The 23822-nt window shown below is 42.2% G+C and overlaps 1 protein-coding gene across 5 annotated transcripts in view; it reads left to right on the forward strand.

The window, feature by feature from the left end:
* CDHR1 (cadherin related family member 1) overlaps nt 1–23822 on the forward strand; it is an 83002-nt gene that overhangs the window by 49208 nt on the left and 9972 nt on the right. For all 5 annotated transcript variants that reach the window (XM_054832826.1, XM_054832821.1, XM_054832823.1 and 2 more), the window contains 10 exons: nt 599–715; nt 2396–2539; nt 5358–5436; nt 8312–8412; nt 10133–10336; nt 13072–13224; nt 17164–17328; nt 19349–19416; nt 22012–22240; nt 23176–23430. In XM_054832826.1, coding sequence (XP_054688801.1) covers nt 599–715; nt 2396–2539; nt 5358–5436; nt 8312–8412; nt 10133–10336; nt 13072–13224; nt 17164–17328; nt 19349–19416; nt 22012–22240; nt 23176–23430 — 1515 coding nt within the window. The remainder of the gene's footprint in view (nt 1–598; nt 716–2395; nt 2540–5357; nt 5437–8311; nt 8413–10132; nt 10337–13071; nt 13225–17163; nt 17329–19348; nt 19417–22011; nt 22241–23175; nt 23431–23822) is intronic.

Consider the following 23822-nt stretch of genomic DNA (forward strand, 5'->3'; position numbering starts at 1 on the left):
AAAGGCCAAGATTATCTGACAGTGACCATTGTGTATGGATACCCAGATGGGAGTGTGTTCGTAGATATCTCCAGTCCAGAAGAATGGAGGGAGATGGTTTTTAGGCCTTTTTGGAAATCAGATGTCTTTTAGATTTTATTTGTATATCACAAAAATCACCAAAACACAACTCTATTGACAATAATCTATGCATGCAAGCTTCCTGCTTTTTTTAAGCTGGAACTTTGAAACACTAAGGGATAACACCTTTTTTCTTCTTCCTTTTTTCCACATCTTTTTTTTCTGTTAAACCTCCCTACCTCTTTCCATGCAATGAACTGTGTTAACCAAAGTTTAAGATTTCACAATGAAATACTAAAAGATTAAAAAAATCTACCTTGAAGGTAACTGATTTATTCTGAATAATGAGACACTCGTGGTTGGTTCATGAATTGTTCATAAACACGCAGAGGTGAAATTCATCAAATGCATTATTCACCCAAACCATATCATTATTCTAGTCTTTTCCCTTAGCAGATGAAATAAAAGATGAATCCCTACGGCAATCTTATTTCCATACCTGTAATCTCTCGCTGTTTCTTCTTTTCTTTTCTTCTAGAACATCCATGCTAATAAGTTTACAATAGACCGTCACAGTGGTGTCCTGCGCATCAAAACAGGGGTCACCCTGGACTATGAGAAATCAAGAACACATTTTGTCATTGTTGTGGCCAAGGTATAAAGCTTTTATCTGAAACTAGAGGAGGCAGGGGGTTGTATTTGAGTAGGAGTGATTAGTTTGAATACAAGTGTGACTTAAAGGGTTGCTGAAACACGAGGCATAACGTTGAGGCAGCAGAGTCGGTCCCTCTGGAACATCTGGAGGTGTGTGGGGTAACATGGAAAAGTGAGGCAGGAACGGTGACCTGTGTCTGCTGCTGAACATCTGGAGGCATTTAGGAGTGGGTTTTCTGCATTTTACTCAGGCCCCAGTGCCAGGGTAGTGAGCCACACTGCAGAATGTCACCTGCGTTTTTTAAGAGTCACCTAAAGTGAAGGGTTGGTGTATGCAGCCCCAGCTTCAAGAAGCATCAGCCTTTGGGCAAATGCAGGTGCCCAGGGCTCCCCCGTGCTGCCTGCGGCATGGCCTTACCACAACAAGGGCAAACCCCAGGCAGGCAGTGCGAGTTGCCGTCATTAGCCGCAGTAAGACACAGGGCACAGCTGCACCCAGTGCAGCACGAGTGACGGACTTCTTTTCTGGAAATACCTGTGGATGTTTCTTTCTTTCAGTTCTCTGCTGCCTTGTGGCAGGAGCTTATTCAAATCCTGCAAATATTGCTGCACATCCCTTCTTGGCACTGTCATTCTCAACAGTGCTGTGCCTGTGGCATGGCTTACGATTCATAAAAGGCATTAAAAGTTTATGGATTCTGAAGTAAAGTCTCTCGGGATCCTGTGGGGACCTGTCACATAGACAGGCTCTCAGAGGTGGAAAGAGGACGATTTTGCTGCTACTTGTGGGGACTTTGAGTTTCTCATGTTTTATGAAAAACATACAAATCTTTTTATGTATTTATTCAGCCGGGGTTCATTTAAGGAGAAGTAACAAAATCTGGTTTAAATGTTGCCTTTGGGGAAGTAAGGAGGAAAAAACTGAGCATATCTTTTCAAAAAAATTTGAATTTTTAGAATTGGTACAGTACATATGCTGAAGAATTCACACTCTTATACACTGGCGTGACTGCTGACCTCCAGCTGGTGCTCTGAGACTGAGGGTGTTAAAAGCTTCTGAAATTGCGAGTCATCTTTCTAATTGGCTCTGCTGTAACAGTAGCACAGATTTGATTGTAGTCAAGTCCCCAGAGACTGTTTATACACCATGGCTATCTAACAGTTCTTGGCCGCAGAGCTCCTCCGTGCTTTCACTTTGTCATGTAAGAGTCCCTAGGAGACTTTGATCGTGTGCACTGTTTAATTTCCCCCTAGAAATGCACTGCCTGCCTACTGCACATTTTCTTATGTTTGCAAAGACTATATGTGGGATGAAAGGCTTAGTGACCTTAGTCGCTAACTTTTTGCATCAGTTTCTAGCATTCTTTTTCCAAAAAAACCCATGAATTCCTTGTCCCCTGTGTTGTTGATAAAAGATCACATATGACTGCATATATTGGCACAACCACTTTTAATATGAGAAATTACTTCTAAGACACTGCAAGCTGTCTTCCTAATCGGAGAGGGAGCAGGACAAATGGAAAAGAGAAGGGACCAGGGCAGCAGAGGTGAATCTGTGTGTTGAGACAGAGAAGGTATTCCTGGGGCTGTGCTTCTGAATGCTTGTGAGGTGCATGCAATACCATAAGCTGATTTGCAAACATGTTTTGGCAGACCGATCTGATGGTGACTTGTCTTCTAGGATGGTGGTGGAAAGCTCAGGGGAGACAACAAAGTGTTTTCAGCCACAACAACAGTTACTGTCAATGTGGAAGATGTGCAGGACACTCCTCCCATGTTCATCGGGACTCCCTACTATGGATACGTCTATGAGGATACACTCGCAGTAAGTACTGCTTTTCATCTGTAGGAGACCAAATGCAATCTTTCACATCTCAGTCAAGAGATGCCCTATGGTTTCTAGCACAGGCTTTATTGGAAACTGGGACCCAAGCTCTGATTTGACTCCTAGGTGAAATGAGCTGACCAAATCTCAGACTTCTTATTTACATCCATTGCAAATTTGTCATGCAAGGCTTTCTGTTGCTGTCATTAAAGTCAAAAAGAATTCTGCCCATTTATGTTGGTCTAAGTCTAGACAATGACTGAGCGCTCTTCTGTAGCTGAGACCTGCAGAGACACCTGGCTGAAGGCTTAAGCAGGTTGCAAGTTACTTCACCTGAAAATATCATGCTAGAAGCCTTTGTGTGTTTGTGTGCTGTGTGGTCTCCTGGTGCTTTTATTTTCTAGCTGATCAGTCTGGTACCCACAGCTGGTTGTGCAAGGGATGGGGAGAATTTAGGCCCAAATGCTCCAGACTCTTTGTGCTGTCCCATTGACATCACCTGGGGACAAGCAATCCTGACATCCCCAAAATGCAGAATACTTTCTGCTCAGTGATGGCTACATAGGCAGAATGGGCCAGGAAGTCCTCCCAGGCCTAAACCCCACCAGATTATCAAGCAAGTAGGGACATACTTAGGAGAACCACTTACAAGTGGGGACACTGCGTTTGTCAGCATGTGTCTGCTGCTGAAGATACCACTTCGTATCTATCACAAACACAGAATCCAAGGAGTACACTGAGCTTCTGGCTGTGCCATCACCTCAGAAATGCCTAATGCAGATTTGCTTAAAAGGGAGTATACAGTTCGGCAGATTATTTATTATATCCACCATGATGCTTTCAGCCACACATTATTCTTGAAACTGCAAACTAATGAGTTTTCTCTTTATCTAAGCAGTGGCATATTTATGTATGGATCAACTTTCACCCTGATGCATAAGATTTTTAATTAAAAGTTTCTTTATACATAGGACAAGAAATGGTATCTACCCATGAAATTACCCAACATTGGACTATTGATCTCTTTGGCAGTGTGATTGCGCACTGTTCAGCTGATCTTCCCTTGAATTTCAGGGAAGATCGTGTCTTTGCTTTCTGTCCAGAACTCCAATGTGCACTGCAGCCCTTGCGTGACTGTACATTGCAGTTCAGTGCATAGGCTGGTACATTCCAGCAGGGCAGAGAAGTAATGCCTGCGTACTTTGCAGATGTTTGGAATGAATGATATTATGTATATCGATTTATTCTGCATAGTTACATATAGATCTTGAAATAACTATCAGGTGCGCACAGGAGTTAGTGTTTGCCATGGAAATGGGAGTCAATATATGTTAATTACATCCAGCCTGAGCTCATAACTTCCACTATTATTGTATTATAATGTTGGAAGCACGAATTGGTCCTTCCTAGTGTGGGTTTTGCTATTAGAATGAATTCTGCAGAGAGAGATGCACTAGCTGATTTTAGTGTTGTTTACATGTTTGGTGTTAATTTTGCAAACTTGCTTCTTTTCTCCTTGGCGGAGTTGTCAGGATTTACAAGTACTCTGTCACCTTCAAAGGGACTGCACTGCATTTTGCCCAGTAGGCAGATTTTATTGCAGCTTCCAGCATAAATGATAATAAATACAGTTCTGTATTTCCAGCTGCTCTAACAGATCTTTGCTCTTGTTCGAAAAATTCACTCAAGGGTTGTCATGAAAATGTTCCCTGTTGCCATTTGTGATTAACTGACAGTTACTTCAATGTTCCCTGTTTTTGCAGCCCCAAACAGTAACACTTTAGTTCAGAGGCCTAAATTGCACAGTTCCTTGCCACTTGGGTGAGCATTTTAATGCTGACAGTCATCATCCTTCGGAGTTGATAGGAATAGTCATACAAGCAAATGGTCTCCAGTACCCAAGTTCTGTACCTATGGCCCACAGCCATGTTACTTGCACAGAAAGACAGACAGTGAAGGTTTAAGGACAGTTAAATCACCATCATTTTCATCACAATTTTATGCCCTAAATGTTCTGTGGGCCAAGTTACTTTGTGTTTTCCTGTTTGCTTTCGCTGCCTGTCCAAACTTAATTAGGTAGGACCAAAATGAGCTGCTGACTCCTCAGTAGCTGCCGGTGTCTCAACACGCTGTGTGACCATGGGCCGTGCAGCAATGCTGGGAGCCTGCACAGCAGCTACTGGGGGGCATCTTGATAGTGACTCACAGTTTAATTTGATTGATTACTCCAAGTCTTCTGTCCAATCTGTGGCTCGAGGTAGGTGTGTCTGACCACAGTTTCCAACTGCTCCTGCAGCCAGCCAGCCCCTGGGGCTGAGGTACACGTGGCCACACAGGGTTTGCAGCTGTTTCTTACCCACGCGTCAGCGCTGCCACAGCAGTGGGCGTGAGCAGCCCGTGGGGAGCAGTGTGGTGCTCCTGCTCATCCCCTGGTGCTCACCCAAAATGGAGTTGGAAAAAAGGACAGGAGGGCAGGGTGCTGGGCAAACTGACACCAGTGTCTTGGCAGGGCATGGCGTGCCCTGAGGCTGCAACATACCTGGGAACAACTAAAACTATCAATGTAGGAACAACACAGAGTTGGCCCAAGGAGTAGCATTCAGCTCCTGCTCTGCAAAGCCAAGCACTGATTTTTCTTCTGGCTGGGAGTCAAAGGCCCTTGCTGTGTTCCCCACACAGCACAAGCAAAATTACCCACTTTCCCCTCCAACACCTCACTGCAAAAAGATTTACAGAAGTTTAGTTTATTAATACGTGGTTGCAGTTTCACTGCTTTTTGATCTCGGCACATAGACGGTGATTTTCCATTTCTCCCCAGGGCTCTGAGGTCCTTACTGTTATTGCTCTTGATGGAGACAGAGGAAAGCCTAACAGTATTCATTACTGCATCGTGAACGGTGAGTAGACTTGTGTTGTAGGAAATCTGAAGAGCAGTCAAAACTAGATCTGACATTAAATTAGAATGGGATATGCTAGAGTTTAATAAAGCTGAGACAAACTCTCATGAAATAATGTCAGGTACCTTGAACAACTCCAGGGCCCTGCCTACCAGAGAAGAGCCAAGACACGATTCACTGAATTTTAGTATCTGCTTCACAGAACTACGCTTGGAGTTTTTAATGTTGCTGATTTGTTAGGCATCAGTAGCCTGCTTGTCATTTAAGAAGGCATAAAGGGAGATGCATTCACTGCTACTGAGCATCTCTATCTTTTAATCTGGGAGGTGAGAGAATGCACTGGGAGACCCAGACATGGTATTTAGAGGGATATTTTTATTAATATTGTGATTAAAGTGACTGAACTGTCAAACCTCTGGTTTCTTGGAAGAAATTATATTTACCAGTGAGGAGAGGCTGGCTGTATGCTGCACTGAAGAAAGTAGGTGTTATCAGAAGAGTAATGCTTTTCATCAGCTATTCTGAGGGTGTCTGTCACACGTCTTTTAATAGCATAAATGTGAGACTGAGCTGAATTGATGATTCATTAGCTGGTGAAGTCAACAACTTAGCTCAACTAAATTTCAAGCTACAACTTTAATTTTCTTTGGTTCTCTCTTCCCCCAAAATGAGACTTCCATGGCAGCTGGGCACCCCAGCTCCCAGGTGTGAGAGATCCCCGAATTTCATTAGAGAAATCTGAGGGGTAGATGCAGAGCTATGCAGTAAGTTCTTCATTGTGTTACGTGATCTAAACAGCAAGAGGATGGAGAGGATTGTAGTTGAGGTTTTGCCTGGATGTGGAGTGGGACCCATGCTGAGATTCCTTCTTCTCAATGCAAGGGAATAGACAGAGGAAGGTAAAAAGAAGGTAGAAGCATTGAGAAAAAAGGTTGCAGAAGAGAATAGGTGGAAAATGAGAAAAGGTTAAAAGAAAGGTGGAGGATGAGGAGAATGACAAACAAGTAAGTGGGATGAAAATATGCTAGACAAGGGGGAAATTGAGAAAGGAAAGTAAATGAAGGCAGATGAACCAGGGAAAATGTCAAAGGGAAACAGGATTAATGAGGAAAGATACAAGGTTTCCAAAGAAAATAGAGGACCAAAAGCTGCTATGGGATAAAAAAAGTGATTAGGAGAGAGTGGAAAATGAAGATGGAAGAGGATGACAGATAAGTAGCATAAAATATGACTTAATGGAGAGCAGGCTTTCCTCATACACATTAACACAGGATTTTGTTAGCATGAAATGGAAAAGAGGGGAAGGGAATATGCTTTTAGCGCATAGAAAGTTGAAGAAGTAGAGAACAAAAGATTACAACAGATTTCTGCTGCTGCACCGCAGACGCTGGCATTACTTGTGACAAGCCATTATTCCAATACCTGCAAGCTGGGTTGTCAAAGGGCAAGAAAATACTAACAGCAAATAGGCAATTATTTATTCTTTATAAGCATTTTTTATCCAGGGAGTGTGGGATAATTTTAGAAAATACTCCAATCCTCTGAACATGCTGTATGAAGGAACACACATAATGCTACGTGCTCTGAGTTACTGATTTCCCTGTGATAACTAGACAATAACATGAAGTATGGCGACTTGAAGCCACTGTTGACTTAAGCTTCTTCTCAGTCAGGATGTACTTTCCAGGCCAATGTATCTTAATAATTGACCATTGTATGAGTCGATATCTGTTCAGTGTTGTGTCTGCTGTACTTTAATGAAGTTGCAGTTATTGCAGGTATTAGCAAAACAGGATACTATGAGATGGTTTAAAAATCAGCATTGGAATTGAGTTAGAGAAAAAGAAAAATGGCTGAGTTTTCAGGTCATCATCCATTATTTCTGAAGGTTTGATCTCCTTCGTTGTAAGGGTTTTTCTCTCTTTTCCTTTCAAAGGTAGGCTCTGCCACAAAGCATAGGTTGTGGCCAATACCCTATGTGAGGTAGCATGCAGGGGTGCCCCTAGCCCCTCGGCAGAGCAGGACAGGGCAGGATCCCCTCCCTGGGCACCAGCCCGCTTTTGGCCATGACAGTGAGATTGGTGCAGACGTTGTGATGAGACACTGCTGCCTCTGTGCAAGCTGGCATTTGCTTCAGCACAAACTCACCAAGTCTCAAGGGACTGCGGCCCTGTAACCGTTATGTTCGGATCAATGGAAGTTAGGTCAGCTGTAGCAAAGTCAGCTTGCAGCCCCGTCCTGCCCATGTCAGACTCTGCCTCAATGCAAAAAGCCTGGGTTTTACCCCAGATCCTCCGAAATCCCCCTTGCAAGAGGCTGAGTTTTTTAACAACTGAATGTCTAAGGCCAGAAGATGCTTCTCCAGAGATCCTGTCTGCAGAAAGGGTGACTGTTTCTTTCAGACAGATTGTCAGACTTCTCACCTTGGCTGATATTAGGGAGAGAAATGTTCTTGTTTCTCAGAGACTTCATTATGCATTTGCTAATTAAAATGAGAAATGTCTATTTTTGTCTAAACCAGCACAGAAAGAAGACAGCATAATAGAAATTAACATCAAATTTGCATGGTTGCTGAGGCTTGAAGGGAACCTGACCAGGGTGGGAACAGGAAAGTGAGGGCAGCTGCCGAAAGGGCCAGAGCCCCACTGAGTTGTTCCTAGGGGAGGAAACCCTTTCTAGCCCTCATTTGTGTTTTCATCTCACTGTAACCAGGCATAGAAATGCCTCATTTTTGAAAAGCAGCTTCAGATCTACTCATAGATATGGATACACACATGGACAAAGATATGTTTAATGAAGTGTACAGTTGATTACACGTGCTTGTTCAGAAAAAGGAAGTGTGGCATCTAACTAGAGCATCTTGGTTTTATTGCAGGAAGTGAAGGTTCATTCGAAATCAGCAACACAACTGGAGCCATTTCTGTTATAAAAAGCCCAAATCAACTCAAGAAAGAAGTGTATGAACTAAAGGTTCAGGTATGTTCTGTGGCCACTTGAAGACTGTTGGTCTTAAATGCCATGAGTAGGCAGGATTGTCTAAAATAGCTCAATTTATAGCTGACTTTACCTGTTTTAGAAACCACCTCCTATATTTGAGCAGAGTGCCAGATAGTATAAAACAGAACAAACTGCTTTTGTTCCTTGGGATATTTAGTGTCTCAAATTACTTCTTTCAAATGAAGTCATCTTGTCCTAATTTCATCTCTGAGTCTAGAGTATCAACGTCCTTTACAGTATGTAGATAACTGTGTTTTCAGATTTTATTGCTAAACTGGGAATTAATGTCTTGTAACCTCTGTGTGATGAGGTAGGTAACTGTCAAACCGACTGGGGTAGATCATGCAATGTCGTGTCAGTATCCACTCCTGACATGTTGATCAGACACATACAAATACAGGCTAACACCTTGATGAGCTAGTATCAGTGTGACAGGCTGCATTATTTTAAGCAGTTTCTAAAGACCAAGAGTTTAAAAATGTGGAGTTAAATTGTGAAGACTATATAATTTTCTTCAGCAAATGCATATTACAACCACGAGAGTTTGCCATGGTAAGGACAATATCGTCTGTAGGCAGCTTTGAGGCCTTGCACGCTGCCGGAACCAATGTAGCATCCCCGAGGGCACTTGCTAGTGGGCTCAAGCAGCTTGCTGAACCTGGGAGATCATAGAGTTCCCGTTGTTCAAGTCAAACTCAGGCACCATTTCTTCCCCTAATCTCTCTGGTTTACTGCAGTCTGCTAGTGCTTCCCAGATACAGGATTAGTTAAGCCCTTGCAAGCTTTTCTGATCTCTTAATTACGTCTGTGGCAACCTGGAGCTCGTGCAGGCTACAAAATCTGCCTGAGGAACCAAGAGAGTGTTGTATTACCCAGCGTAGGTAGTGACAGGTGCCTCAGTTACCAGACTAGCATCTTCAGAGAAATTCAGCAGTCTAGTGCCTTTCGTTTTGAGTCCTTTGAGCAAAAAAGCATGTTAGAGCTGTTTTGTTACAAAAACACTAGCCAGAGTTTCTGTCCTGACAGAAGAAATGTCCTAGGTTCAATCCAGTGAATTAGGCTGCATGTTGGAATTGTTGAAATCCAGTCAGATTTGATCTTTCAGTTCAGAAAAATGCCAGCTAGGTTTGCTTGTCTGTCCAAACTATATCCAGCTTAAATTAAGCTCATCTAGACAGCAAAGCAGAATTGTAAATCAGAGACTAAATCTTTTTTAAAAGTGTGTCATTTTTCTGTTTCAAATATTTGCCTAAATATGGCAAGTACAGGTTTTGTCGCAGAGTTTTCAAGGCTGCAGTCCTTGTAGCAATGTGAAAATCAGCTGCCTGTAGTACCACAGCAAATTTAAATATTGTCTTCCTTTTCTATTCTGTAACACTTTAGGCAAGCAATTATCTTGTCTCTAGTAGATTATCTGTCTTCAGAGAACCATTTTCACCTAGGGTGAGGTACTAAGCTCACAAAATGAGGAGAATTTTTTCACTGGGGCTTTATTGGGGCTGCTTTATTACCATAATCTTCTAATTATCATAAAATGCAGTGTGAAATGGACTGAGATTTTGAGAGAAATACAAGGCTGTGAATCTTCGTACAAGTTAGTGTGTTAGGGTGATTGGTACGTGCAGAACAATACCTGAACATGGAACTGAGGAAAGAGAGTATTCCCTCATCATTCTTCCCTGTCTTTTACCTGCTGCAGGCATCAGAAGTCAGTCAGGAAGGTGATGTGTCAGTTTATGCTTTTGCCATGGTGACTATACGAGTGGTCGACCTCAACAACCATCCACCAACATTCTATGGAGAAAATGGTCCCCAGAACAGATTTGAACTGACTATGTACGAGCATCCCCCAGAGGGTGAAATCTTGAGGGGATTGAAGATTACAGTCAATGATTCAGATCAGGTAAGTGGAAACTATGTGTACTTTCAGTTTTCCTGCCCTATTTTCCCAAAGGCTAGAAAGAGCTGTCAGATGGAGAAATGTCATTTTAGGAACTCAACTGTTTCACCTGCATTCCCCAAAAGCCTGGGGCAGACAAAGTAGTAGTAGGGTCCATTTCCACAGAGAGTTTGGACCTAGAAGTATACTTGGTCTGTCATATACCGTTATGTCAATGAGAAGGGCGGTCCTAAATCTGCAGCCTAGTTCTTGTGGCGACTTAAGGTTGAACAGTCCTTATGAACTTCCCGTAACTACTGGTTACATTCAATTGTTGTCAGTGTAATTGTCCAAGAATATACGCCCTTTGGAGATTTACTTAGAGCTTCCAGTCACTTCAGTAACTTCAAGTGCAATTGCTGTCTGTATCTTCTTAGCCCCTGCCGGAAACAATACAGTCCGTACCCTTATGTTGGTTTTATTACAATATATTATCCTTCTGGCCCTTATGTTACAGCCAGAGCCTGCAGTGCATGCTTTGATGAATCATTCCCACTGGAGTGATATTTTTAGGTAATCTTAAAAATTATGCCAGAGCCAAACTAAGTCTAACCAGATAAAGGAAAAGGAAAGAAGACAGCCTGCTATCCAACTGACCTGTGATGCCCGTAGATACTATGGTGATGGTTGCTATAGGGATCCCTAAGCTAAATACTGTGTGAATGGCATCCATCTGAGTTAGCCTGAGGTTAGGCAGTGACAAGAGAAAAGCTTAATGCATCTGAGAATGGTATTACTATTGGAAAGAGTGCTCTTATATAACTGTGCTCAGTATTGTACTGTTTTGACTGTATTGTACTCTATCAAACCCACTAGCTTCTTCCCCCTCCTTCCTGCTGCTCTGCAGCAAGCAGATAAATGACTGCTTTCAAAGCAGTGCTACGTCTATCCTGCTATTGTCACAGGGGATGTTGCTGCAGAAGGGAAGAAACAAACCCCATCTCTTCTATTTAGAGACGAAATATATATGTATCATATGTAGGCTGACAAAATATTTAGGCTGCAAGTTAGGCTATAAAATAAGCAGAAAACATTGCTAAATACACTGTATAGATTTCTCAAGAAGCTTCCTAGTGCAGTGTAAGACATGACTCTAGGAGGGTTGGGTTGCTTTTCTTTTAAGGCATAGAATGCAATGTTTTCTCTTCCGTACAAGCGGACTATATAGAGAGGAAAATTAAACATATGTCTGCTTCTGTCATAGCCATTAGTGACTCTTTCTTTTGGGAGAGTGGATGGTACAGGTGAGGAGGAGAAAGCAAGGTCTGGTTTAGGCCTACAGTTTGATGGAAATGCCATCTTTACTTGCAAGAACTTTATGCAGAAATTTCTCCCCCAGCCCTCTTCATCCAACAGACACAGCTTAGGGCTCAGTGCTGGTGTTTCTTTAGTCATTCTTTTGTCCCATGGCTGTCTGCTTGGAGACATGCAGGAGCGTGACTTGGTCTGAGCAGATCTGGTGGACATCACTGTCAGAAATCACTTAGCTGTTGGAGGGAAGCAGTTCTCTCCCTGCTCCATGCCACTGTCCCTCCAGTCATGTATAGTTCCAAGTGCAGAGGACTTGGTATGGTTAGATGTCCACTTTGCCCATCAGCACTATCTTCCATGGTCCAGCACCTCTGGCTTTGTGTGTTTCACTTTACTGCCAAGCAAAAGAGAGCCTGTTGTCATCTGTGTAGCTGTGAGGGTTTGTATGACTGAACAACACAGACCACTGAGTTTGGATCCAAGATCATTCTGGTTCCCTTGGGGAACTACTGCTGAATACTTTTCCTCTTGACATGAGCTAGGGTTGTAGCAAGAACTGCTCATAACAAGTCCTCCAGGGATACAGCTGAAAGTAGAGTTATCCTGTATGAAAGTTATTATTAGAAATTCTTCATCTCAAGATTCATGCAAGGGGAGAGCATGACACCAGCCAGGCAGAGAATCTGGCCATTGTCACAGTGTAACTATGACATTGTTTCAGAAATTGATGAACGAGAGAGTTGGTTAAATGGGTTAATTATTAATCTATATTATGGGATTTGGCTTCTAACTTCACCTGGAGCTGTCAAATTTGTGTCATATTTTATCCTGCACAAGTGGAACTCCTCTCTCCCCCCAAGTGCATCAGCTTCCAAAAGGTTTAGTGTTTGTAACTCTGGGCTAGCTTAACCCAGTCAGTGCAAACCGTGGAGTACTGCCTGCGTTTGGAAACTGCATGTCTTTGTGGCTCTGCATCATCATCCCAGGCTGTGACCTCTTAGGACACAGGCTGGGTTTTTGAGGGGTCCATTGTCCTGACTCGGGCAGTTCAGTTATCTTTCCTTGGCAGGAACCAGGAGGAGGCAGGACTTGCCTGCCAGTGTGCATGTGGCGTCATCTGTCACCTGCGCTAGCTCACAGTGTGTGGCACGAAGCCTAAGGCTGCTTGCCATAAGAGTTCCTCTGTTAGCCAGTCCTGCTGCAGGGTTTTTCCATTATGACTGAAAGAATAACCCAGCTTGTCAATCTATTTTAAGAAAAGCTGTGTCTGTCTTGTGACCAGGGCTGGAGGGATTATATAACTAAGCTTCTTAGCAGTCTCTTACCCAGGGGATGGACAGCAGTAAGATTCATTCTAATTATATACAGTGTGAAGAAACAGAGCCAATCTAGGCTGTAAGAAATGCATCGTTCACTGAAAACAATGCTGTATCTGCTTTTATTCACAGGGAGCCAATGCTAAATTCAACCTCCGTCTTGTTGGACCTGGTGGCATCTTCCGAGTGGTTCCCCAAACTGTCCTGAATGAGGCTCAGGTGACAATAATAGTGGAAAATTCCGCTGCTATTGACTATGAAAATTTCAAGGTGTTAACCTTCAAGGTACTGCTGCTTTTCGGGTGCTCTCTGCTTGTATGTATGATATGTGTATGATGGCTTATGTATCTGATGCGGTTTAGGTTCTTAACCAACCTAGAGCTACCTGATGCATTGTCAGTGACATTATAATCCATGTAAGGGAAACTCATTTCTGCCCCTGGTTCATCAGCTTCCAAAGGTTTGATGGATGCATCTGTGGACTAATTTAGTCCAGTGAGTGCAAAGTGTTGAGTATTATCTCTCTATGGAAACTGCACGTTGGTGGCTCTGAGTCATTCTAGATTGAACCCTAAGGGTGTTATTTCTGTTCTTATAATGATAAATTCACAGGGTGAAATCCTAATTTCTCTGGAGCCAGAACTTTACCTGCTTAGTCCTAAGTAATTTGGTTCATGATCATGCTTTTGAATGTTGGCAGGCTGAAGACTCCAGCTGACTGGAAGATAATTTCCCAAAATTGCTCACTGCCTTTGTCAGAGTGTATCCATCCCTATGGCCTTTTGCAGACTGACCCGAGGCTGTCTCACCCATGCTGCACGCCAGCCGTACAAGAACCAGCTTTCATCCGAAAGCTGGACCCTTGCATTGTCACCTTCCCTGATGGATTCATTGGCTCATCAACAAGATAATTAAGTAGTCTGGTTTTGTGTCAGCTGCCTCTGAACATGAGTATAGATGGTTCAGTTCTGACTGCAAAGAATGGCATTGACAATCCCTCTAATAATTAAAAAAAAAAAAAAAGCCAAACCTATCTAGCTGAGTATTAACATATGCTACTTTTGATTTTGTACAGAAAGTGGCACTTTTTGCACAGTCCAGAAGCCAACTTCCTGGATTTTGTTCTCACCCTTGCTATACGGTTTGCTTTGTGTCCTTAGCAAGTCATTTCACTGCAGTATGCTTCATGTCTCCTCTTGTAATGTTCCTTAGTCATTTTGAGCTTCATAGATGCTACAAAAATATGAGGCGTCATTACTGTATTAAAATGGAAGATTCTGAAAGGGCTATAAAGTGCTACCGAAACTAATTACAATAAGTGCACATTTATTCAGGTTAAACTACCAAAAGACCAGTAAAGAAGTTACACATGGCCTCCTCATGAATACTAATAGAAATCAAAGTAGTTAATGTGATTGCCATGAACACTGAAGAAATTAATTGCCAGGAAAAAGGATATATATTTTTTTAGCTTAAGAAGTTACTCACTTTTTTTGGGGGGATGAAATTATTTCTACTGGAGAAAGACCATAAGACTTTGCTAAAAATGCGGCACCTTTGTCTAGATTCCAAATGAAGAAGGTGCAGCTGGATGATATGGTAGTAATATATAGCAGCAAATACTTTATAAAGACCTCACTGCTGTCTCCATTTCCCTGAAAAGTTCAAATTGCTTCCTACTCAGTTGTAGTTGCCAATGTAGTCATTCTGGTTAGAATTTTGGATGAAGTATATTCTCATTTCTATTTAACATGCATCCCACAGCAGCTTTGAGAAGCTATTTTCAGTTTGTTGGGGTTTTTTTCTGTAAGCAATGATCCCTCTCCTCTGGTGTGTTATTGAACAGTAAAATATCAGAGAGGAATTAAAGCTCATTTGACTGGGAAGTGCACTGAGAAACTACCTGCAGCAAATGCTACTAGAGAAAATCTGTCTTCCATTTAGGGCTGGCTCTTAAATGTAGTTGGTAGTCAGGACCTTCTTCATTTTCAGCTGTCCAAGAGCTAGAGCGGGTTTCCCAAGGTATGGCAGCTGGGGTAATTTGTACACCTCCAGCCTGGCCTCTTAGATCTGAAGTCCCTCTGCCACAGGGGCCAGATGTTGCTGCCCCACCTTGTCATGGGCTGACATGCTTTGGGGGCCAAACCTCCTGCCTCCACCTCCTTTGGCTTAGAGTACATCCTGCCCTGAGAGGAGCCTGGACCTATCCCTCACATTCTGCAGATGCTCACATCTACCACAGACGGGGACCAGATCAGGCTGCAGTTATCTTTAGTTGCCAAAACCAAACTCTATTTAAAAAAGAAAAAAAACCCTGCCACTTTTAAGATTACATCTCAGTTTGCTCTTCTGGCACTTCTATTAATTGTTGATAAGTTGTCCTGTGAAGTAATAGTTTTATGCTTTTTTTTTTTTTCTCTTTCTGCATAAAACAAACAATACAGCTCTATATAAGCCATTGCAGGCAAGGAAGCTGATGAAAATCCCTTCCTGAAGGAACATGTTGTCAGCATGTTGACATAGCTGGACTATGGCTGCTAAAAGGAGAAGGAATAAAAAAATGAATGTAGAAAACGAAGTAAAAATACTAAGCCTTCATAAGATATTCTAAGACAGGCTGATTCCAGCAGCAAAGATTATTTCACTGCAGATGTTAAATTTAGTTATAGCTCCACATGTACAATAAGCAATAAGATTTTATCTCTGTGCTGCTTTAGAAACTGTGATTACTCACAAGCAGGTTTTTGGTGATGTTTGTATGACTGTCCCTTCAAAAATTTGTTTTGCTGTACCACCATCCAAGACTCCCAAACACAAAAGTTAGCACAGAGACCCAATGACCAAGCTCCCCTTTTAGAGCAGATAATATAGTAATTACAAGCAATCATTCGAGATTAATTTCTTCAAGGACCCTTTCACTGCTTATTTCCAACCATTATGTATGTTCACAGAGTAAGAACAACTCCAGGAGATGACACTGAGATAGCCTTTTCTGTCTGCTTAAACTGCTCCCCGCTGCTGGTGTGCATCATGTGCTGCCTGCCCCATGGGGAGCTGTGACCAGGCGGGAGAGAGGCCGAGCACCCAGCAAGCAGGCATGGGAAGGATGAGCTCCCACAGCCGTCGTCCCTCCTCTCCGACAGAGCAGGAGATGCTGTGGCAGCTCTGCTCCACCTTCCAAAGCTCGCTTAGGTGTTCACCCTCTTTGAGGGAGCTCCTGGGACATATGTCTACTGGGAATTAAAACCCACGCAGCTGGATTTTTCAGCTGAGCCTCTCATATCTCAGTTAAATGTCCTGCTCGCTATTCTATTGGTGGTGTGCTGTCCTCAGTAGGCTTCTAGAGCCCTCCTGCTTTGTATTAACTAGGTCTCTGCCCAAGCATGAAAACCAAATGGTTGGCCGTTGGTCATTGTGTTAGTCATTTGGGTTCAGCCAGAACATCCATGCCGCTGGCTTCTCCCTATCCCTGGTTGTGCTGTACGTGGTTGCCTGCCCTTTCAGATGAGCAGAGTTATGAGAACATGTTACACCAGAGCTCTCTGTTCCTCCTCGGAGACAGGCAATTCAAAAGTCCCAATGGGTATCTGATAAAAGTCCTAATCAGCGGGAGGCAGGGAGAGTAGAGTCCAAAGAAGCCTGGTGGTACGAGTTCTCACAAACTTTGTGAAATGGGATTCTGCTGTACGTACCTGAGCCCTGACTGTCCTGCATTTGGGGTGGGGATACTGCTGCTTCCAGACATCCTAGGGCATCAGTTCTCTCATCTCTTCACCCTGTTTGGTGCATTTATTACCCTGAGTTATTTCCTGATGAAGAATTTATGCTTCCTCTGCAAAGGATTATGATTCAGTTTACAAAATTATTCAAAATTCTTCAGTACTTGTGTTTCCCTAGGTTCTAGGAGCTGCCCAGGGATGGGTCTTTGCTTGCTTCTGTTATGTCCTTTTTGAGCTGTGTTGGTTAGTTATGATCAATCACATCTGTCATGTGAAGTCTAATATGTATATGCAGGTTTCAAGTCCTTTTACCACATCTTGATAGCTCATCGCAAGCATGCACAAACAAGCCTCAGCTGCACACTCACCTAGCTCATAATCTCTCCCTTTTTGAGCTGTCTGGCCCAACCAGACTAAAATGCACCAATGTGCCATGGGTAGTGGAAGGAAGCTCTTTTAAGAATAATAGCTGCTTTTGGGTAATTTCCTGGTTTTCTCTTCTTAGCTTCTTGCAATAGAGGTGAACACACCGGAGAAATTCAGCTCGACGGCTGACGTAGTGATACGCTTGCTGGATACCAATGACAATGTCCCGAAGTTCTCCTCCGACTACTACATTGCCAGGATCCCCGAGAACTCCCCAGGAGGCTCAAATGTAGTTGCTGTTACTGTAAGTTTCATTCGTCTTTTAAGAAATGGTCTCTTTTCTAGGTGTCTGTGGAGACAGTTCAAGCACCTTAGAAATAGTGGACAGAGGCAAGTAGCCAATCTTACTTGCCATTCAGCTTCTGGACTGAACTCCAGTTCCTTTCCAGAATCAACAAAATAACCCCAGTTCTGATAAAATAAAGTTTTAGGCAAACATTTGCAGAACAAATTTACTTTGTTTTTTAATTAAAGGCCATCTACTTTTAAGTCAAATCACATGGTCTGCGAGTACTAAGAAAGCCCCAGTCAAATCAGTGTCCAGCAGGAAGATTCAGTTATGACTAAGTGGAATGGGATTTACTGGATTTGCTTGCTAAATACAAGTAAAAAGAAAACAAGATGGCCACTTAGTAGGTATTAGCGTCCTCCTCCTGGGAGGCATCTGGCTGCTAAATGCATAATTAGGCAGTTGATGAAGGCAAGAATATAATATTAAAAGCTGGGAAAGAAAGATCTCCATGTAACTATCTTCTCGCAGTGGGAAAAATATGCCTATAGATTTTCCAGTATCTCACGTTTTTGTAGAAAGAAGGTCAGGGCATTACATGGGCTCTGTGTGCTGGAGAAGCATTTCCAGCCACTGGTGTGAGCTGTACTTCGGCAGTGCAGCTGCTCAGACTGGAAACAGATTTCATGTCGCAAAGAGAAAACTCTTGGCCACGTGGGGCTCGGTGGGTGATGCCAGTCACTTTGCAGAGGCCTCACGGGTTAGGATGATGGAGGGAGGTTGCCAGACATCTCCAGCACAGACTGGCTGCAAGTAAGAAAGAAAATTAAATAATCAGAATAATAAAGTGCTGAAGGCAGATTTTAGGGATGGAAGAATGAAAGATGAAGTGAAACATAAGCAACACCAAAAAGGTTATTAGAGGAGACTAATAGGAAAGCTGTAGAAAAGGGAGACTTCCAAACATCACTATCTTTGCAGCAAGAGGAATAAAAGATTCTAGAAGGTGGACAGCAAAAAAAGAAATGTAAAGAAAGTTTGCAAAAGCAACAAAACTAGCCATTCTGAGCCAAGGTGAACAGGACAGCATAGCTGAGGAGTCCATGTAAAATTTACTGTCATATGCTGTCAATTCAGTGCTTGACCCAGATTCACAAATATACTTCATAAACTGAGATGCTCCAAGTACTCAGGATGGCAATTCTGGCAGAAGTCCCAGGTGTGCAAAATGTTTTAGGAATAGTTAGGCAGTCCTAAAGTAGACCGCAAGCAAAATTATGGGGTGAGAGAATCTGACAATCTCATGTCAAAGCTATGGAAATAACTGTCACCAAATCAATAGCTTTCCTAATCCTAAAATAAGAAAGGAAGCTGACAAGAGTCCAGAACAAAGACATCATCTGGTGTAGTATCTGCATTATTAAAAGTCACACAGGCACAAGAGTGATTAAAATATAAACAAAGCTGAAATATTGTGTATAGATTAGAACATTTGTTGTGCATTACTTTGGATTTAGAATCATAGAACCATAGATTGAATCACTTAAGCAGAGGCTGAAAAAACACTCTATATAAAGTAAATAATTTTGTTTAGGGAATATACATTAATATTTAACAGATCGTTAGGAAGGCTTGAGAGTGGGCAGTTTGTACTTGTCGTTGAGATTAGCTTTGTCTCTATTGCAGGAAGGATGTGTGACATGTCAATAGATGGAGCCGTCTAGTGGCTTTCTCCCTCCTTTCTCCTCTGGGCACCAGCCTGGCCAGGAGACAGGTGACATCTTTGCAGCTTCCCTGGGACAGCCACTGACATTTCCTTATGTTAGATTTTTCAGTTTTCTAGGTGCACATTTGTTTATGTGATTTTCTACTCATCCACGTTAAACAATGAATATCCCTCAGCAGCCCTCTAAAAATGTGATGGTAAAAAGAGAGAAAAGCATTTGGGTTTTTACATGGCTTGTTGTTAAATAAAAATGAAACATTTCTTTTTGCAATTTAGTAAAGGATGACTCTTTTATTTTCTTTTCTTAAGGCTACAGATCCAGACTCAGGGCTTTGGGGAGAAGTCAAATACTCTATCTATGGAACAGGAGCAGATCTGTAAGTTTAAAAACAAACAAACAAAAAAAAAAAACCCAAAACAAAAAGCATCCTACATAACCTCTAAGCAGAGTTTTAAAAGAATTATTTAAAAAAAAAAAAAGACCTGCTTATTTTCAAGGACATTTATGCCATGTTCTTTGTAAGCTCTGTGAAAACAGCAACGGAAAAACTAGTGTGATCATTAAACATCTGCTTCATGAACCCATGGAATTTTACCCACAAGGCCCCAAAGAGACATAAGGTAGCTGAAGTATCAACACACAGGATCTGTTCAATCACCATCTGAAAAATGCTTGTAAGAGGAAGAGGAGGTTTGGGTCTAGTTGTTGTGAAAAGTCAGTTCGGAGGAAAAAAAAAATCCCTTGCTCTTTCCCCTTCCTTTTCCATATAGCTGGACAAATAGTTCAGTTTCAACTCTTGTCAAAATGAATCAAGGAAGACAAGACTTTCAAGAATACAAATTTTAGCTTTGGAGGCCAGCTGCATTGGGTATTCAAAGCATTTTATATATTTAAACCTAATAGTCATGCATCAGGGAAGAAGGGAATCCAATGCTTACTTGATTTTGTAATGATGCCTAGCTTCCTCTCCCTGCCTTTGGGGACAGTGCTGGGGTAAGAACATCGTGAAACACTGGTTTCTCCCACACCGCTTCCATCCCAGCAGTTGCCCTGGCCCATTGGTTGGGGCTCCCAGCCATGGCGAGCAGCACTGGCCATCACAGATACTGCTGCTGGAACCTGCAGCTCCTGGACACGGTGGGGCCGCAGGGCAGAATACGAATGAGCTTTTCAGGCACTCATCCCCAAAATCCTTTTTTAACTCTACATTATCCACCTGGAGTTAAAGCTGAACTCTTCTTGCTAAGGTGAAAGCCATATAGGAGGCACAGTCCAAGTCCAAAATCCAAGATGTTAAGGTCGAACCTGTTCTGTAGCCATAAGGATACACACATGGGAGCATTTCCAGGATGGATTATTTTGAGCTCTTCACTAAGTACTTAAGCTAGCTGCTAACTGCATAGAGGGAAGCAGGCAAAGGTCATGTTGTGCAGGCAGACCTCTTAGGTTTAAAATGTAGCAGCTGGTGCAAAGAAGTTTGTGAAGGTTGTTGATGAAGGATTTAGAAAAAAATGTGAATGCAACTTTATTCTGATTGGAGTTATGGGGATGCTCAGACTCACTGTTCTTATGCTGTTGAATGAGGAAATTAAGATGTGAAGACTTTTTTTACCTTAAGTATGATTATTTTTTTTTTATTATTTTCCTTGTGCCAGAATGGCATGGCTCTGCGAGGCTGGATTAATTTCCTGGCCCTGGGATCTCCAGATCTGCTGAACACAGAGTTTGATGCAGATTTGAAAGTTTCAATTAGAGGCATGCTTTTTTCTGTCTCAGGGGTTAGAGCAGTGGATGTGCAGTGGCATTGACAGAAAGATGAGTTGTACTGGAGTAAGAGGAATAGCGTTAACTGTTGAAGATAAAACCGTTATGCTGGTAATCCTACATCCAAGCTGCCAGTGGGAGTAGGGTATGCTGCTGTAATCTCTTCACATCTCAGTGCTTCTATTCTTCCACTAAAATGGGGGTGATGAGTCCTCTCTGCATGGTTAAGCTGGGTTGGATGCTAAGGGGGCACTCAGCACAGGCACTGTCTCCTACCAAGAGTTTGCACAGCTCTTTCCACCTCCAGATCTTGGACTTGTATTTATATTTAACAGAGTAATGAAAACAATTGAAGATTCTGGATTATTAAGTGCCCCTTTTATAATCACTCTCAATTGTGCTTGCAGTTGGAATACAGAAAATTTTTGGTATCCTGTACATTAATTAAAGGTTATATAAAACCTTGCAACTGTTAAAAACCTTACGGCTTGGAGCCTACACTGGCACTCCATTTTAAAAAGACACTGTGTTGGTATCTTCTCTATAAATCCAAGCTTTTGGCTGACACTTTTGACAGTGTCTCAGTAATTACAAATGTGTAGAATTGAACTTGCTACAGATAAATCTGAACACCCACTCCATCCCAGTGCCAGTCTATGGAAAAGTGATTATTTTTGGAGGAGATAATTTGCCCTGCACTTTGAGGGATTTGAGAGCAGCCATTTTTCTTGCCCATTCCGAGAAGTTAAGAGCTTAAATATGATATGCAGCATGCTTCCTTTAGCTATTGAAGTGATATCAATCAATCTTAATTTATGCAGGACATGATCTAATACATTGTATGGAGAAAAAAAAAGGCAGTTCTTTAATGTTTTAATGCAAAGAAACCACTCTGAGCGTTTACTGAGGCCATCATGCTGAGCATTTACTGAGGACAAAGGCTTTAACAGAAAATGCAGCTAAAATGGTCAGCGTACAATAGATAGAAAAACACCAGACACTGATAGTTCCCTGGTTTTCAAGCCTAAAGGAACTAGCGAAAAATAGGTAGCGTGAATGATTTGGAAACGTCAGCCAGACAGGAGTTATGAGAAGAGTGCCAAACTTTGGGCACAGCATTTCAATGTTTAGAGCCCACCTTTGCCACAGGCTGTAAACACACGTTGAGTGACCAAAACACCCAAGTCTTACCATGCTTCTTTTCCAGGTTCCTAATCCACCCATCAACAGGTATAATTTACACCCAGCCCTGGGCTGTATTAGATGCTGAAGTGAACTCAAAGTATAATTTCTATGTGAAGGCAGAGGACACAGATGGGAAATACAGCTTGGCTGAAGTGTTTATCACTGTGCTAGATGTCAATGACCACTCTCCAGAGTTCAATGAAAACATCCAGGAAAAGACAATGATCGTCGGGTCACCGGTGAAGATAGAGGTGAGAGAGGTCACAGTGTGTCACAAAGCAGAGTGCTTTGGAAAAGCCCCAGCTCTGCTGTTTATTGCTCAGGGATCATGATGAATGTCTGAAAGTTGGCTTTTCCTGGGGCTTTATTTTGCACATCCACTTGTATGTAACAAATGGATTAAAGCATGGAATGTATTTACAGACTGCTGAGAAGGAGAAATAAATTCTATAGGCAAAAGACAAAGTTCTGTTACAGTATTTGAACCATCAGCTGGTGGAGGATCCTGGATTATATGATGATCATAAGAAGCCCAAATAAGATGAGTGAATGAAAGTACAGGGCTTTGAATCCTTAACCTTCCTGCCATGCCTTTGTGCTTAACCACACAACTTCTTTCCCTTCCCTTTGCAGAATTGTATTCATTGATCCAGTGTGGAACGGGAGGTAAAAAAAATGCAGTAACAATTCACAGGCAAAGGAGCAGAACATCCTGTGTTACACATATTTGAATGCATATAGTGAAGCCTGATTACACAACATCTAATGTTAGTAGAATAAATACCACAGCACAAAAATTAAGGCAGTGATAGTTTATGGCATGGAGCTAATCCCATTGTTCTCTATTCACTTCACATTTGTCCCCCACACTGTGTAAGAAACTCCCCAGCAGTGGACCATTTCCATTCTACAGATAGGTTATGGGTCAGTTTTTCCTCTGATTTTATTTAATCTCAAATAGAAATCGCTTATACAAAAAGAACCCTAGTCCTGCAATTTATCACTAGAAAATGTAGCATAGCTGATAGCAGAAAAGGGGAAATTGTTTCCAGGATGAAACAAAAACAGCCCAGTCATCTCACAGCATGGATATTATGGGAAGTGAATGCTCAGAAACTTTTAGAGCTTTGTCTTCAGGCAAAGATACAAACAATAACATCTTTGTTCTTTACACTTCCCCTACCAGGCTATAGATCAAGATGCAGAAGAACCCAACAACATTGTGGATTATTCCATCATGCAAGCAGATCCAGCCAATGTGTTTGATATAGACCAAAGCACTGGGGAAATCAAGCTGAAATCCTATATCCGTTCCCTGGACATCATACACAACATCACAAAGAACAAAGACTGCATATGGTCAGTGGTGGTGCAGGCTAAAGACCGCGGCTCCCCATCCTTCAGTACCACGGCAGTTCTGAAGATTGATATCACAGAGGAGGTAAGCAAACAGTTTAGAAAAATCCTTATGTGAGATGATCCTTGAGAGGCACCAAAGAGTAGTCACTGCTTGCTCCATTTCTGAGACTGTTTTGAAAATGCTTCAGGAGTTGAAATCAACAGCCAAAAAGTTGCCAGCCATTGCTTCTCCTTTCTTAAAGCTCCATTTTGTAAAGTGTTTCTAGAGCCTTGTGGTGAAGCTGAATTCTACAGCCACAAATGTAGAAGACATTTTGATCTGAGAATTGCAAAGGTACAAAGGTAGGACCATAACAGAGTTGGGAGAGGAGTTTCTTGCATCTGATTGTTAGAGATAGATGCAAATTAAGGCCTGTAGGCTCCTGAGAGTAAAGGTAAATCCTGACTGCTAAATTTCTGTTTTGTTTTTTTTTT

This window comes from Grus americana, chromosome 7 (assembly GCF_028858705.1).
Source record: "Grus americana isolate bGruAme1 chromosome 7, bGruAme1.mat, whole genome shotgun sequence".
Lineage (NCBI taxonomy): Eukaryota > Metazoa > Chordata > Aves > Gruiformes > Gruidae > Grus > Grus americana.